The 14,496-nt window shown below is 39.0% G+C and overlaps 2 protein-coding genes across 3 annotated transcripts in view; both read right to left on the reverse strand.

Annotated features, from left to right (window-relative positions):
* ttll1 (tubulin tyrosine ligase-like family, member 1) overlaps positions 1-14,496 on the reverse strand; it is a 327,240-nt gene that overhangs the window by 50,667 nt on the left and 262,077 nt on the right. The gene's annotated exons all lie outside the window — the stretch shown is intronic.
* LOC143718283 (NLR family CARD domain-containing protein 3-like) overlaps positions 1-14,496 on the reverse strand; it is an 80,548-nt gene that overhangs the window by 26,572 nt on the left and 39,480 nt on the right. For both annotated transcript variants that reach the window (XM_077209316.1, XM_077209317.1), the window contains one exon: positions 13,343-13,516. In XM_077209316.1, the coding sequence (XP_077065431.1) occupies positions 13,343-13,516 (174 nt within the window). The remainder of the gene's footprint in view (positions 1-13,342; positions 13,517-14,496) is intronic.

Here is a 14,496-nt window from a genome sequence, read left to right on the forward strand (position 1 = left end):
CGGACACAGGTGCACCTGTGTCGACAGACCGCTCCAATTGAGGGACCCTTCGCAACCCTTCACCGTTCCTCCATCAAGGGTAATGAGGGGGGAAAGCTATTCAGGTAGTTTCTGGCAGAGAAAGATGCTGTTCACCACCTGATAAGCTCTCCATGCATTTCGGGAAAGAAAGGCACTGGGGCGGCGAGCTGAGAACCAGCGCGGCCCGCCCCAAGACACCAAACTCCAGATTCCAACCGAGACTGAACGGGACACGGTGGAGGTTCCACTCGAGCCCGGCAGCCTCGGCGGCCCGTTTCAGCATAGCTGATAATTCTGGATCCGGCTCGGGCAACATTGAACTCCCGGAGGGAGACAATGCAGCCGAGTCATCATCTCTAGAAGTCAGCTCACCCTCCGATGCTGCAATCGACGTCCTGTCCTCCAGGGGAGCCCTGAGTGAAACCGCTGGCCCACCCATTACAGATGGACCAGCAGACAACACAGGAGGCTCCAGTGGTTGCAGTGGAAGGGAGGAGTGAGGAGCCCACAGGGAATGGTTACCGGGCGGGACATCCAACACTATCCTCCGGTCACCCATCCCACACAGCACCCGTGCAGGGTGGGGCATGGTTATGGGGACTCGCTCTCCGCGTTTAACGAAGGCGAGTCTCGCCCTCAACACTGCGACAGTCATGTTCCCACAGTGAAAACATGAGCTGTCCACAAAAGCTGTCTCAGCGTGCTGTATTTCAAACACGTGACCCAACAGTTGTGACCATCAGAGAGAGACAGGGAACGACCGCACCCAGAAACGCAAGGGCGGAGTGACATCTTGAAAAAGACACAAACGCACCCGTGTTGCTCTTTCAGAAAATAGGACCGTCACCAGTGCCGGAGCACACAGGGAAATGACCGCGGCAACACTGAACAGAGAACTGAAACAGTGAAGCACTCACTTTTCCACCCTCTAACCAGCCATCAACACACACAAACATTTAGAAATTTGTTGCTGTTAGAACAGCAGTTGAGAGCTCAAAGCTCGCGATCACCGCTGCACTCGCGCTGTAGAACACCAGCACTGGGAGAGTCTTCCTGAAGAACACCGACACACTCGCTCGTTGTAGACAACAGCACTCTCAGAGACATCAAACGATCGGCTCCGAAGCGAAAGGCAACTAGTGCGTGCATCCACTTCCGTATTTATATCCGCGCCGCGAATCACGAATCACGCACGCCAATTACATTGGCTCGTTCAATAGTACTCGAAGAGGATAGGCTCTCTAGCGAGATCCCCATTCAGTCGACCGTCGACTACGTCTGACGTTATCGACTGAAAGGGAACTATAATATACACTATTTAAATCAGCATTCTTATTATTATGTTTAATCTTAAGTAGCTCCAAATCTACACATGGTATTTCTAATTCCCAGACAGGTCTGATAGGCCACACCACATTTGCGCCAAACTCTTTATCATAAACCCCTGTATCCTTTGCCATTTGATCCCCTGTCCACCCAAAACTTGTTTTTTGTTTTGTCTCCTTCTCCCAGCATGTCTGCAGCACCTTTTTGCTGGATGACTATCTCCATGCCCTCTTAAATAATAATTCGCCCCCAGCTGCTTCCTCCTCAACCACAATGGTATTTCACCTGCTTCAACTTGGAGAGCACATACTGGGGAAGTTCTTACCGCTTCTACCCACACTCTTAAAGCCTGAGCTTGTATAACATCCAGATCTGCCAACACAGATTTGGCTGCTGAACCATATACAATACTTCCATAATCTAACCTTGATCTTATTAAGGCTATATATATGTATTTTAGCGATGCTACATCTGCTCCCCACCCCAATCCTGCAAGACACCTCATGATATTTATAACTTTTTTACACTTATCAACTACATATCTAATATGCTCGCTCCATGTTAATCTCACATCTAAATATATAAATGAAAACTTTCAACTCTCTCTAACTTATTCCATACAATTTCAAATACCATTCCCTGACTTTCTTTTCTTGTAAAGAACATAACTTTAGTTTTTTCCACTGAAAACTTAAATCCCCATTTTGTCCCCCACTTTTCAACTTGAGTAATTCCATCTTGCATTTTCTTATCAGCTGGAATGTTTACAAATACATAATTAATCATAATGGAGAACTGACATCCTTTAAGCCAGCAAGCCTTTATAGGCTGAAGCCCCGCCTATAGGCCATACCAACCAGAGGTACAAACTAAAATGTTTGTAACAATCAATTTAAATAATATAAACACCCAACACAACACTTAAACCTTCCAAACAGCTAAAACAACAACCATTTACAGAGAAAGAGTTTAACAACAAATTATATGGCAAACACAACTGTTTCCAAAATCCCCCCTCCTCTGACATCACACCAAAATGGTATCTTCCACAGGAAGTGATGTGGCTTTTGCTTTAAAAAACAGTTTAACCTGGATTAAGAGTTTGGAAAAAGGGAGATGAGTAGAAATCAAAGTGAAGAAAGGGTTATTATTAATCGTCTCAGAATAGGACATACAGGGCTCAACAAGACACTTCATCTATTAGGTAAACGTATAAATGGAATGTGTTTATATTGCAATCAATCAGAATCTGTCCAATATGTGATGATGGATTGTTATGTTATATTAAAAGGAAGGAATTAAAATAAGTACTTGAAAAATTAAAACTAAACTTCACTTTAAAAAACATCCTTGGAACAGCATTGAGGAAAATATATCAGTAGGTGGTGGTAAAGCACCTAATAAGCTGGTTTGCCAACCGCCAATAAAACCATAAGAAGAAGAAGATTATGGGTTTGGTTGTACAGAGTGTGAACCGGCAAGTTTAACTGCAATAAGGTTTGTGGAAAATACGTGGAAAAATAAAGGTAATTAACATATGAATTGTTGCGTGTTCTGGCATTCTGTTCATTTAGGAAAATAATGACAAACTTTAAGAAAAACTATAAAGAGTTAAAAAATATAACAAAACACAGCGGTAACAAACTTTAGACTGAACAAAACAAAAGATCCATAACACATTCCTGATGTGTACACAGATGTTAATATTGCCGGCAATGCACAGTATCCGTGAAATGGGTGTATGTTTGTAAGTCCAAGTTTATAGAGTCACCAGGTTAACCTGTGACAATAGCGTTAGAATTTTTGGTAACACTTTACTTGAAGGGGTGTGCATAAGACTAACATGACACCTTCATAATCGTGACATGACATATGTTATGAATATGAAGGAAGTTTTATGCATGTTTGTGACAACTGTCATTAAGTGTCATTCGCTCAATTATGACATTTTTAATGCAAATATGACATTGTTTGAGATGTCTTTGTTATGACACCTTGACATAAACCAATACTTCATAACCTGTCAGTGTCTTTGTCATGACAACTTGACATTACTAAGACAACACAACCTGTCATAAACATGACATAGCAGATTAATTATCAAACTTAAGAAACCACTTAGCTTTATTGGTTAACATCACATTAAACTGTCAGGTGGTTGGTTTTGACATTGGCTGTCATGAAGCCATTATAACTTTTTAATGACAAATTCAATTTGTTCCACTGTAGTTGAGGTCACGAAAAATATTCATGACACAGTTATAATGGCCTCATGACAGCCAATGTCAAAACCAACCACATGACAGTTACTTAATTTAATGTCAAGTTGTCATGACAAAGACACTGACAGGTTATGATGTTATGATTTATGTCAAGATGTCATAACAAAGACATCTTAAACAATGTCATATTTGCATTCAAAATGTCATTATTGAGCGAAAGACACTTAATGACAGTTGTCATAAACATGCATAAATCCTACTTCATATTCATGACATATGTCATGTCATGGTTATGAAGGTGTCATGTCAGTCTTATGCACACCCCTTCAAGTAAAGTGTTACCGAATTTTTATACTGTACAAACTGTATACCCTCTCCCCCTACACTAACCCAACCCCTAAACCTTGCAACCACCCGAGTTCCCATAACAACCATCCAGAATCCCATAACACCGCTCTAGAATATACCAGCAATGCTGTTTATGCATTTTATTTACCATTAGCTAATTTCAAGGGTGGCATCAGCACTGGTAAGATATTTAGTGTCAATCATTTTAATGAAGACAACTGTGTGTTGAGCTTCAGGATGTGAGCTGAACTTTCAGTTTCATTTGCAGCAGTTTGGATGTCGACTTGCTGAAGAGATGCTCAGCCATATCTGTGGCATTTCTGCGCTGTCATATCTGTAAACCGGGAGCCATTATAACGTGCTCTCGCAAGTTAAATTTTTTTTTTTACCATTTTGGGAGGTGTAAAATTTACATATATGTAACTTCAGCAAACAGATGCATTTCTTTCAGTTTCATCTGGAATATGAAAAAGTGTCCTCTCTGTCGGAGGGCATTTACCTCACGACTGGACAGCTTTCCGATCAGAGAAAACACATGAAGTGACCAGGTAGCCTACGCATGAACGAAGTTTCCACATGCATCACAGTCATTTTAATATGTGAGGAATGTTTAATAAGGACTCTATATACTTGGTTGAAATTTATAGCATTAAATATTGTGGCGAGCAGGACGAGGCCGAGGGCCGTGAGAGAACGGCGTGAGGCCGGTGGCGTGATTTCTGATGAGCGACACCTGCGCGACGGTCTTGTATCTCTCATTGAGGAGAGGAAGCATAAAAGGAGGAGCGACAATTGTGAAGGATGAGAGAGGACCAGGCCTGGACTGTTTTATTTGATGTTTTGTTTTATCATGTGTGGCGGCAGTCGTCCATGAGGGGCTTGCTGCCGTCTTAACTTTCATTTTGTATTTGTTTTATATTGTTATTAAAGGTGCATTGCGCAACATTTCATGTTAAAAATACCCGTTTTTCTAATCCATACATGCATAAACAATTGCCTGATGGGCTGAATGAGCCCTTCTCTGATCACTGCGATTGCCTATATAATCCTGTACAGTCAAATAAATAAGAGGGATTCGGGACGGAATTTGAGACTGGGCGTGACGTCATGCGCGTTCACGCTCACCTGGCTATGTCTGGCAGGTTTGGGTATTCACCGGCATTCTCCGTATCAGCGAAGACAACTCGAGCGACAAAAATAGAAGATGGATTCAAAGAGACTGGCTTGTAGTCCATTCCAAACCCCAACGCAAACTCTATGTAAGACAAAGAAAACACACCTCTGGTTGCAGTTTCGCTTGTTGCCAGAGGGGGGCATAGCTCTGCAAAAACTCAGAGACTGGCGCTATGCACCTTTAAAGTCTTTAAATGTTTAACGGTTCCTGCCTCCTTCTTACCATAACAACAAACTGTGTTAGAATTATTTACAGTGCAACAAGCTTTAAGCTGTCAGTCGGTAACTTGTGTGTGCTGATGCGCAGTGGTCGCGCTAATGGTTTGTTAGAGATGCACGCTTTCATTGACATGCGCAGTTTAATTCTCACACTTTCATAGTATTTATAGCCTAACTCCTAACTTAATAAAACAGGCTTTTACTTACAAGGAATTATTACATCCAAATGTAGATATGTATGCATACTTTATCTGAATGAAATACATACACCATTTTTGCGTTTGCTTGCGTGCCAGCGATTAACCCAGTGGCACACATGCCTTAAGTTGCGACCCCTGATCTAGATGAAAGTTACCATTGGGTTAAGAACAAATAAGCCTCCTTTGTGTGAAGCTGATCAGATGCTGTGTAAAAAGAGCGTACTTTCCATAGATAATAAAATGTAATTTTGTCAAATATCAATCTTATATATTTTATCTTTTTCTATATTTATTTGTTTGGTCAGTGTCTTTGTTGGGTTTTTATGGTTTGTTTTGCTGTTGTAAAGTGAAGGCTGAAATAACTGATATCATTTGACGAAGTGATATGGAATTGTAATGTGATTAAGACATGACTGGAACTACTTTACACACCTTAAATGTTTTGGCAAACGTGTGGGCCAAGGTCAAGTTTTTCCAGTAGATGCCAAAATTGTTGCTATATCTCAGTTTCCTAGACCCACGAACAAACGTAAATTACGCAGCTTCATTGTAATGGCTAGGTATTATCGTGGATTTTGTCGAACTTTGCCACTCTTGTTATGCCTCTAACAGACCTTCTCCATCCGTCACAAAGTTTTGTGTGGACTCCTACATGTCAACGCGCTTTTTTGGGAGCGAAAAATCTTTTATGTAACCAATCCTGGCTGCCCCTGATTTCGAACGCCCTTTCCAACTTAAGGTCGACGCGAGTGCGGTTTGCGGGGGGGCTGTCCTTCTGCAGACGTCTTAAATGAACATCAGGAGGCCGGTGTGTTACTTCTCAAAAAAGTTCAATTGCTGTCAGTACAAGTATAGCACCATTGAAAAAAAGGCTCTCGTCTTATTGATGGCATTGAAACATTTCGAAGTCTACGGGGGTGGTTCAACATTTCCTATCAGAGTTTACACAGACAACAATCCATTGGTTTTTCACAATCGCATGTACAATGCAAACCAATACTTAATCCGTTGGTCCCTCGCACTTTGAGATTGTCAGATTGTCCATAAGCATGGCACTGAGAATCTAATCGCCAATGTGCTGTCCAGAGCGCACAGTGCTGAAAATACAGAATAGGTATTTGAGAGAATAATGCGCTATTGTCGCATTATCTTTAGGGGAGGAGTGTTACGTGTCGGAACGAAATATTGTTCAGAGCAAGTGTGTGAGCAAATGTGTGGTGCCCTCTCTCTTTTTCTCTCTCTCTCTCTCTCTCTCTCTCTCCCTGTTGCTCCACGCTGATTTGAGTGTAACAGGTGCAGCTGTTTTAATGTGCGGGGCTGATGCAACTCAATGCGTGGATATAAGCTGTGTGGAAGGCCTGCTCATCGAACTATACAGAATAATATATTTTTTAAATTATTTACATTATAAAGGTTTCATATTATTAAGCTAGTTATCCAAAAGCACAAGCACACCTGCATGTACGAAAGTATTTAACCAAGAAATGATCACTGTGATGAGGAGTGCACAATGATTACTTTTAAAACAAAGTAATTACAGTGATAATGGACTTGAGCCAATCATCAACCGAACCACAGACTCTACTCTTCAGCACAATGGTAACCCAAAAAACTCAGACATACCAGAAAAACTTTTAAATTCCAAAATAATAGAACATTAAACACTAACAGATCTCCCCTATATTAATATTGAGCAAAACACATTAAATAACACTTAATTTTAACATTTGCTCTCCTTTCAGAAGTCAGTCAGAAGCAAAGCATGCTGGGAACTAGAAATCTGTTGTAACTCATTCTGTGAATGTGTGTGTGTATCTATACTATGTGTGAACATACATTCACATTTATATGGGAACATGTATGTGCAATATACTGTATGTACACAATAAAGGTTAAAACTTTATGATTATTACATGTAATTGTTACATCCCATGACGTAATATTTAGTGTGTATGTTGTGCTGGTGATGTTTTTCTCCCCTCCTTCTGTGTTTCTCTCTCTCTCTCTCTCTCTCTCTCTCTCTCTCTCTCTCTCTCTCTCTCTCTCTCTCTCTCTCTCTCTCTCTCTCTGCCATGCAGCACTCCAAACCATCCGCAGCTAATGCTAATTAGCAGGAGTGTGGCTTTTCTGTTGGCAGCGTGTATAAATCAGTAAAGAAACGGTATTCAGGAGGAATCCCTCTTCAGCTATCCCAGACACATTGTTTTGTTAACTGCAGTTGAAAAACGTATCTGTGAAATCTGTTGTTTGAGTACAACGACCATTTAAACTGTGTGAGTTTAAAGTATTAAACTGTGTAGGGAGAAGGGCGCCAATTTGTTTGTAGTATCCACTCCTAAACTTTTCACCTGTTTATTTTTCGTTAGTCAGGGAGAGAGGTAAGATAACTGTCTTTAATTTGTATTTCTTTTTGTTAGGGAATTTAACTTGGTTTAAACTTTAGGAAGCCCCTGTTTTGTTTGTTATTTTGGCCTTGCCCTCTCCTGATGATCTGGTTATTATTCAAATTTTGTTTACCTGTTTACTGATCGTTGTTTGTTTTTATAAATATATTGGTTAAACATTTAATAAAGAAAAGGAAAAACTAAACTAATTAAGCATACTCTTTCAGTTTCCTTTTGTGATTAGGTGTAAATCACAGGGTTTTGTATAAATCTTTTGAACATAAATGTGAAAGACAATTAGAGCTGGGATAGAGGAAAAGGAGATTTCTCACGTTTATTTATTTATTATTGTTACTTTTTTTATTATTGTTACTCCCTTTTTAAATCCCCTAGACTGGAGAGGGAACGTAACAATTGGGGGTTTCTGTGTAATATTGTGGATCCCTTTTTCACAATACATAATTGTGTCCTGTGACAATTAGCTCATTGTTAATAATTTTGAGGTTTCGTTACTCGTTTGCAAGCCACTCTACTTTGGTGAGTAGGGCTGGGCGATATGACAATATTATCGTATATCGAGATGTCTCGCAAGTATCGCGATGTCGATTACAACAGACGATAATCGTCAATATCAAAAAATGACATTTTACATAGCCCTAGTTATACACATATTTATTCACATGCAATAACATGAATGAAATATTTGTATAGGCTAGTTAGTAGGATTAGGAATAGAAAATCGATTCTTCTTGATAGCATGCTTTAAGCGCAAGCCGAAAGACTTCTGCATGCAAGCTGTTTTCTGAGCCGCGCACTACAAAGTGTGCAAAAAGCCGCCTCTCACATAGTGCATGGACAAATACACAGAATTATATCTCACAATTATCCTAATAGTTAAATTATAGCATCAAATGAACATGAATAAACATCAGAAGAATGTTTTTTTTAACCACGGAAAGACAGTCAGTAGGTAGGCCTAGGCTACACTCCTTTTTTCAAGTTCAATATATCCCCGTAAACTTTGTAACTTAAATTATCTTAATATTTTATTTGCATGTTGTTCGGCACTGACTGCTCTAACGGCAACACGAGTCTGTGTATGCGACCTTGAGATGTGTTACCTGTCAAACATCATTTATCCTTATTTTTGTAATTTTGTTAAACATTTTTTTTCTGGATTTCTTGATCTTTAAAGGATTTTTTTTCCGTATGGTATTTGTTTTTATAGGCTATAATTTTGTTCTGCAGACGAAAAAAATAAAGTATCCTGTTAATTCAGAATAGCAGAGATATATTCAATTAAAACAAATAATATAATCAAGTAGCCTAGGCCCATTTTATTTTGGTTTGCAGGCTAATAAAAGTTAATCAGAAAAACAAATGGTAGAAGTAACTTTACCCGTTTCTGGACATTAATTTAAATGTTGCACATAATAAATAGGCCTAATCCAAAAGCACAAACATGACCATTGTAACTAAAATTAAAATGAAAATTTCGTTATATTGCAAACATATGAAGAAATTACGTTGCTTTGAATATCTCATGCACGCGTTTGGAGTTTACAATGTTGGCAGCTCCGTTACAGTAGGCTATATTGGGAGCGTTATACTACCCAGATAGCACAAGTCTATTTGATGTGATGTTTACGTCTGGAAGACGTATTTTTAAGGGTGTTTGCTCATCTGCAATACGTCTATAGGACGTTTCCTGTCAGATATCAAATAGACGTTTAGAATCAGAATCAGAATCAGAATCAGAAAGAGCTTTATTGCCAAGTGTGCTTGCACACACAAGGAATTTGTTTTGGTGCTGAGGCTTCCAGTGGACATATACAAATACAACAAGAAACATGAAACATAATACTACAAATTATAAGAATAAAGAATAAAAATATAAATATATGAGAATAAAAGTATCACAGTTGGGTTTAGTCAGAATAGACATTTCCAGATTTACAGATTATGAAAATATTTAGTGTTTTGAATATTATAAATAAATAAATCTACATATAAGTATCACCTGAGTTGTAGGGTATTGCACTAAACAGTGGGAGTATTGCACTTAAGGCGTATGCCTTGGGAGGTGTGTTAACTGTTCAGGAGGGAAATGGCCTGTGGGAATAAACTGTTCCTGTGCCGAGATGTTCTTGTGGCCAGTGATCTGAGTCTCCGTCTTGACTGTAACAGTTCAAACAGGTGGTGTCCAGGGTGAGTGGAGTCTGTGATGATTTTACCTGCTCTCTTCCTCACTCTGGAAGAGTACAGGTCCTGGAGGGATGGCAGGGGGGCACCAATGATCCTCTCCGCAGTCCGGACTGTCCGTTGTAGTCTCCTGATGTCTGATTTGGTAGCTGAACCAAACCAGACAGTGATGGATGTGCATAAGACAGACTCAATGACGGCTGAGTAGAACTGAATCAGCAGCTCCTGTGGCAAGTCGAACTTCCTCAGCTGGCGAAGGAAGTACAGTCTCTGCTGGGCTTTTTTCACAATGGAGTCAATGTGATTGTCCCACTTCAGGTCCTGAGAGATGGTAGTGCCCAGGAACCTGAATGACTCCACTGCTTCCACAGTGCTGTTCATGATGGTGAGTGGGGGGAGTGCTGAGCTGTTCCTCCTGAAGTCCACGATCATCTCCACTGTTTTGAGCGTGTTCAGCTCAAGGTTGTTGTAACTGCAACAGACAGCCAGCTGTTCAACCTCCAGTCTGTAAGCAGACTCGTCACCGTTCCGGATGAGACCGATGATAGTGGTGTCGTCGGCAAATTTCAGGAGCTTGTCAGTAGAAGATGTCAGTTTAACATGCATTCTAAATCATTACATCTTAAAGACATCTTCTAAACGTCTATTTGACATCTGACAGGAAACGTCCTATAGACGTATTGCAGATGAGCAAACACTCTTAAAAATATGTCTTCCAGATGTAAACATCACATCAAATAGACTTGTGCTATCTGCGTAGATACTTTTTTTTTTTAAACACACAAACAAAAAAATACCCAAATATAAATGTCTCTAAATAAATAAAACTGGAATTGTTATTTCATAAACGGCATAAGGTGACCGTGGAACTCTAAAACCAAAAAAGAAAGAAAAAGAAAAAAACGTTTTGCTCATGCAGAACGAAACAATTCGTTTTTAATTCCTAATTTTAGACAAATAACAAATATATTATAGTTTGAATACAAGTTGAAAAACAGTGCTACACATTATTAGGAAATTAAATTAAATCATCATTAAATCAGGCGATTCCACCAAAAAAAAAAAAAAGAAAGAGAAACGGACCTTATGAAAAACAAATAGGCAAGACATCTTGCTATAACATAAACATGCATTCACCATTCTATCACCAAATTGGGTTCTGTTCTGTTCAGTTGTATTCAACAGTTCTCCTCGTGAAACGAAATTCGTTTCAAACACAGATGCGAAAAGAACAGTGTGGAAATGATTAGCAACACTTACATTACAGCAAAGCTATTGTTTTATGCTTGTTTAAGTTCAAACTAACCAAGGTAAAAACCTTTAACGTTTCAATCATTAAATTAAACTAACTAAATCGCAATCATTAGATAAAGTGCAGCCAAACTCAACATGACTTGTGTTAACGGTGTATGTCCGTAGTGTTGTCTCCGGCGGGGCGTGTTGGGGGCGGGGCTTGGGTAGACGATATAATCGGATATCGCAATATTTTTTAAGGCGATTATCAAAAAAATATTTTTTACATATCGCCCAGCCCTATTGATGAGTAGTACTTTTTTTCTTGATTGTTAGCTGTTTTCTTCTTTGGGTGAAAAAGGAGAGTGTAGTAGGGGATTAAAAGATGTCATTTGATCTACTTTCGTTTACTCTTGCGCCGACTATTGAAGTCTTTAATCGCTGTAAAAAGAGAGATCTTATTCAAATTGCAAGATAAAAATATCTTATCAGAGTTTTTTAACGTCCTCATTGTCAAATAATCTACCAAACAGGTCATTAAAGAAAAGTTGTATGACAAATTAGTAAGCGATGGAATTTTGCCGAGACAAAGCAATGATGGTGAAGAGGTAGAGCAACTTGAAGCAGCAGCAGGTAAAGAGGTGGATAGTGTAGGTCCACCTGACACTGACTCTATTGCTTTTCAAGACCTATTTTTGTTTTCATTTATAAATATTTTATATCAATATAAAATTTACATTAATATATAGCAGTACAAGATCAATCCGTATATTGCAGTATATTGAAAAATATAAGCTCTAGTTTCCCATATATGGAAATGTATTATGTAATATATATCACATTACATAATAATAATAATAATAGTTTTATTTCAGGAATACGTGGCCTCTCGGCCCATAGTTCCAAAGTCACAATAGCATGACAGATGCTCTTTTTTTCATTCCATGATATATATACAATGCCAATTTCCATGCATGCTTCGACTCACAAATCTGACACATCAACACAAACATCACCAACAAGTGTGAGATCACTCAAATATTTCTTATGCAGATCCATGTACAAAGAACAATTATACAAGAAATGCTTCTCGTCTTCAATCACAGAGGTATTAGTTAGTTTACAATAACTACAGATTCTTTGTCATTGGTATATTACATCTACCCATTTCTATAGCTAAACAGTCCCCTGAGCATCTGAACAATAACAGAGATCGTACCAACTGTACGTTATGTACATATGCAATGTAGCTCTCCTGTACCACCATTGACTTGCATTGTGAATATATATTCAACTTCTCATTATCTAAAACTGATATGTACCCTGCATTTTGTGCCCTTTCTTTCAATCATTGATTCAGAATAGCTGTGAATATTCTTATATCACCTACACTTTGCAGGAAACTCATGTTTTTCTACCTGTTTTTCTAGGGATGGTGATGGCGCAGTGGATAAGACACATGGCTTTGGTGTGAGAGACCCGGGTTCGAATCCACTGTGAGACACCAATGTGTCCCTGAGCAAGACACTTAACCCCTAGTTGCGTGCGACCTCTGACATATAGCAATTGTAAGTCGCTTTGGATAAAAGCGTCAGCTAAATGAATAAATGTAAATGTAAATGTACCTACTTCATCTAACTGAAAAAGCATTTTCTTGGATACCGATAATTAGACATGGACACTAACTTTATACAATACATGATGAACCTTTTTATATAGGTAGTGGACAATGCAAATCTACCCAGGTCGCCCAAAACAGCTACATTGCTCACATTTATCAACATTGCTAACAAATATCGCATTATATTTTGTAGTATATTCCCATATATTTTTGTTCCATAAGGGCATCAACTAATTAAGCATTAAATAGTATAACTAGAGCTAAACCTCTGTTGAATATCAATTAGAACTTTTGTAAACGTATGAAAGAAATAAAGTCAAACTAGTTTTTAATAAGTGAAGATGGTAATGCTGTTTTTGGAGTGATTAAAAAAACTCTTCATGCTCTACATACTTGAGTTTGCCCAGTGTGCAGTTTCGATCCCCCAGTTTTTCAGAGAGCAGCTTGACTCCTGAATCTCCTGGGTGATTGTAGCTCAGATCCAGTTCTCTCAAGTGTTGGGGGTTTGAACTCAGAGCTGAAGACACATAACCACAGCCTGCCTCTGTCACCATACAGCCAGACAACCTACAGACACACACAGCAATAGTCCACATGACATAAACATTTATACCTATTTCAGCCATTCATTAGGTATAATTTATTTGTAACTTTAAAAAATTGCATGTTAGCCAAAAACTGCGGCGAGCTAATGACAATAAAACACTATAGTGACTAGTGATGTCGGTTTGTGAACGAATCGTTCTTTTGAACCTGTTCTATTTAATGAACTGGTCGGGCCACTTCACCAAATCGGATTTAATCATTCAACACAGTTTGCATCTCGACAATTTACTAAAGTAACTCACTTTCGGACATGGCCGACAGTCACACCGACTCAAAATAAACCAATATATTATTTTAAAATTTGGAAACACAATAAATGGTTTGTAAAACCATCAAACTAAACATTTATTTGTTTTATTAATATTGCAAGATATTTTCAAGAACAGCTTATTCAATTATAAAATACGCAAAAAAAAACTATAACTCTAATCAAAGGCTTGCAACTGTCTTGTTTCTTGTAGTTAAAGGTGGGGTATGTGATTCTATTTTTTGTCCATTTTGTCCACTTGAAATCCTATTTCTAACCCACTTACAGCCACTGAGTTAGAAGCACTGAAATGAAAATTAAGCAATTTAATCATCTGTGGAACGGGCAGGACTCGAAAAACTCCAGCCAATCATTTCCAAGACCACCTAGAATCACTGGACAGTAAGTTCATCAATCAAACAGTCGTACCATACCCCCCTCCCCCTTGCGCGCGTGACCCCTTCGTGCGCATACTCAAAGCTTGTGACCCAGTCACAGTAAGTGCAAGTCGCCCCGGTAGAGAGAGAGTAAGTGCAAGTTGCTTCCATTTGGAGAATCGCAAATTCGTGCATGATTGCGCGTCCATGTTCTTCGAATGGGTGGAGTCAGGGCCAGTGTTGGAGGAAAGAAGGTAGGACCATTTGAGTTGTGTATTTTCAAAATCTGCCAGCCGTTTTGCAAATCCCATACCCTA

Source organism: Siphateles boraxobius, unplaced genomic scaffold, assembly GCF_051911475.1.
Source record: "Siphateles boraxobius isolate OS27281-9 unplaced genomic scaffold, OSU_SipBor_1 61, whole genome shotgun sequence".
Taxonomy (NCBI): domain Eukaryota; kingdom Metazoa; phylum Chordata; class Actinopteri; order Cypriniformes; family Leuciscidae; genus Siphateles; species Siphateles boraxobius.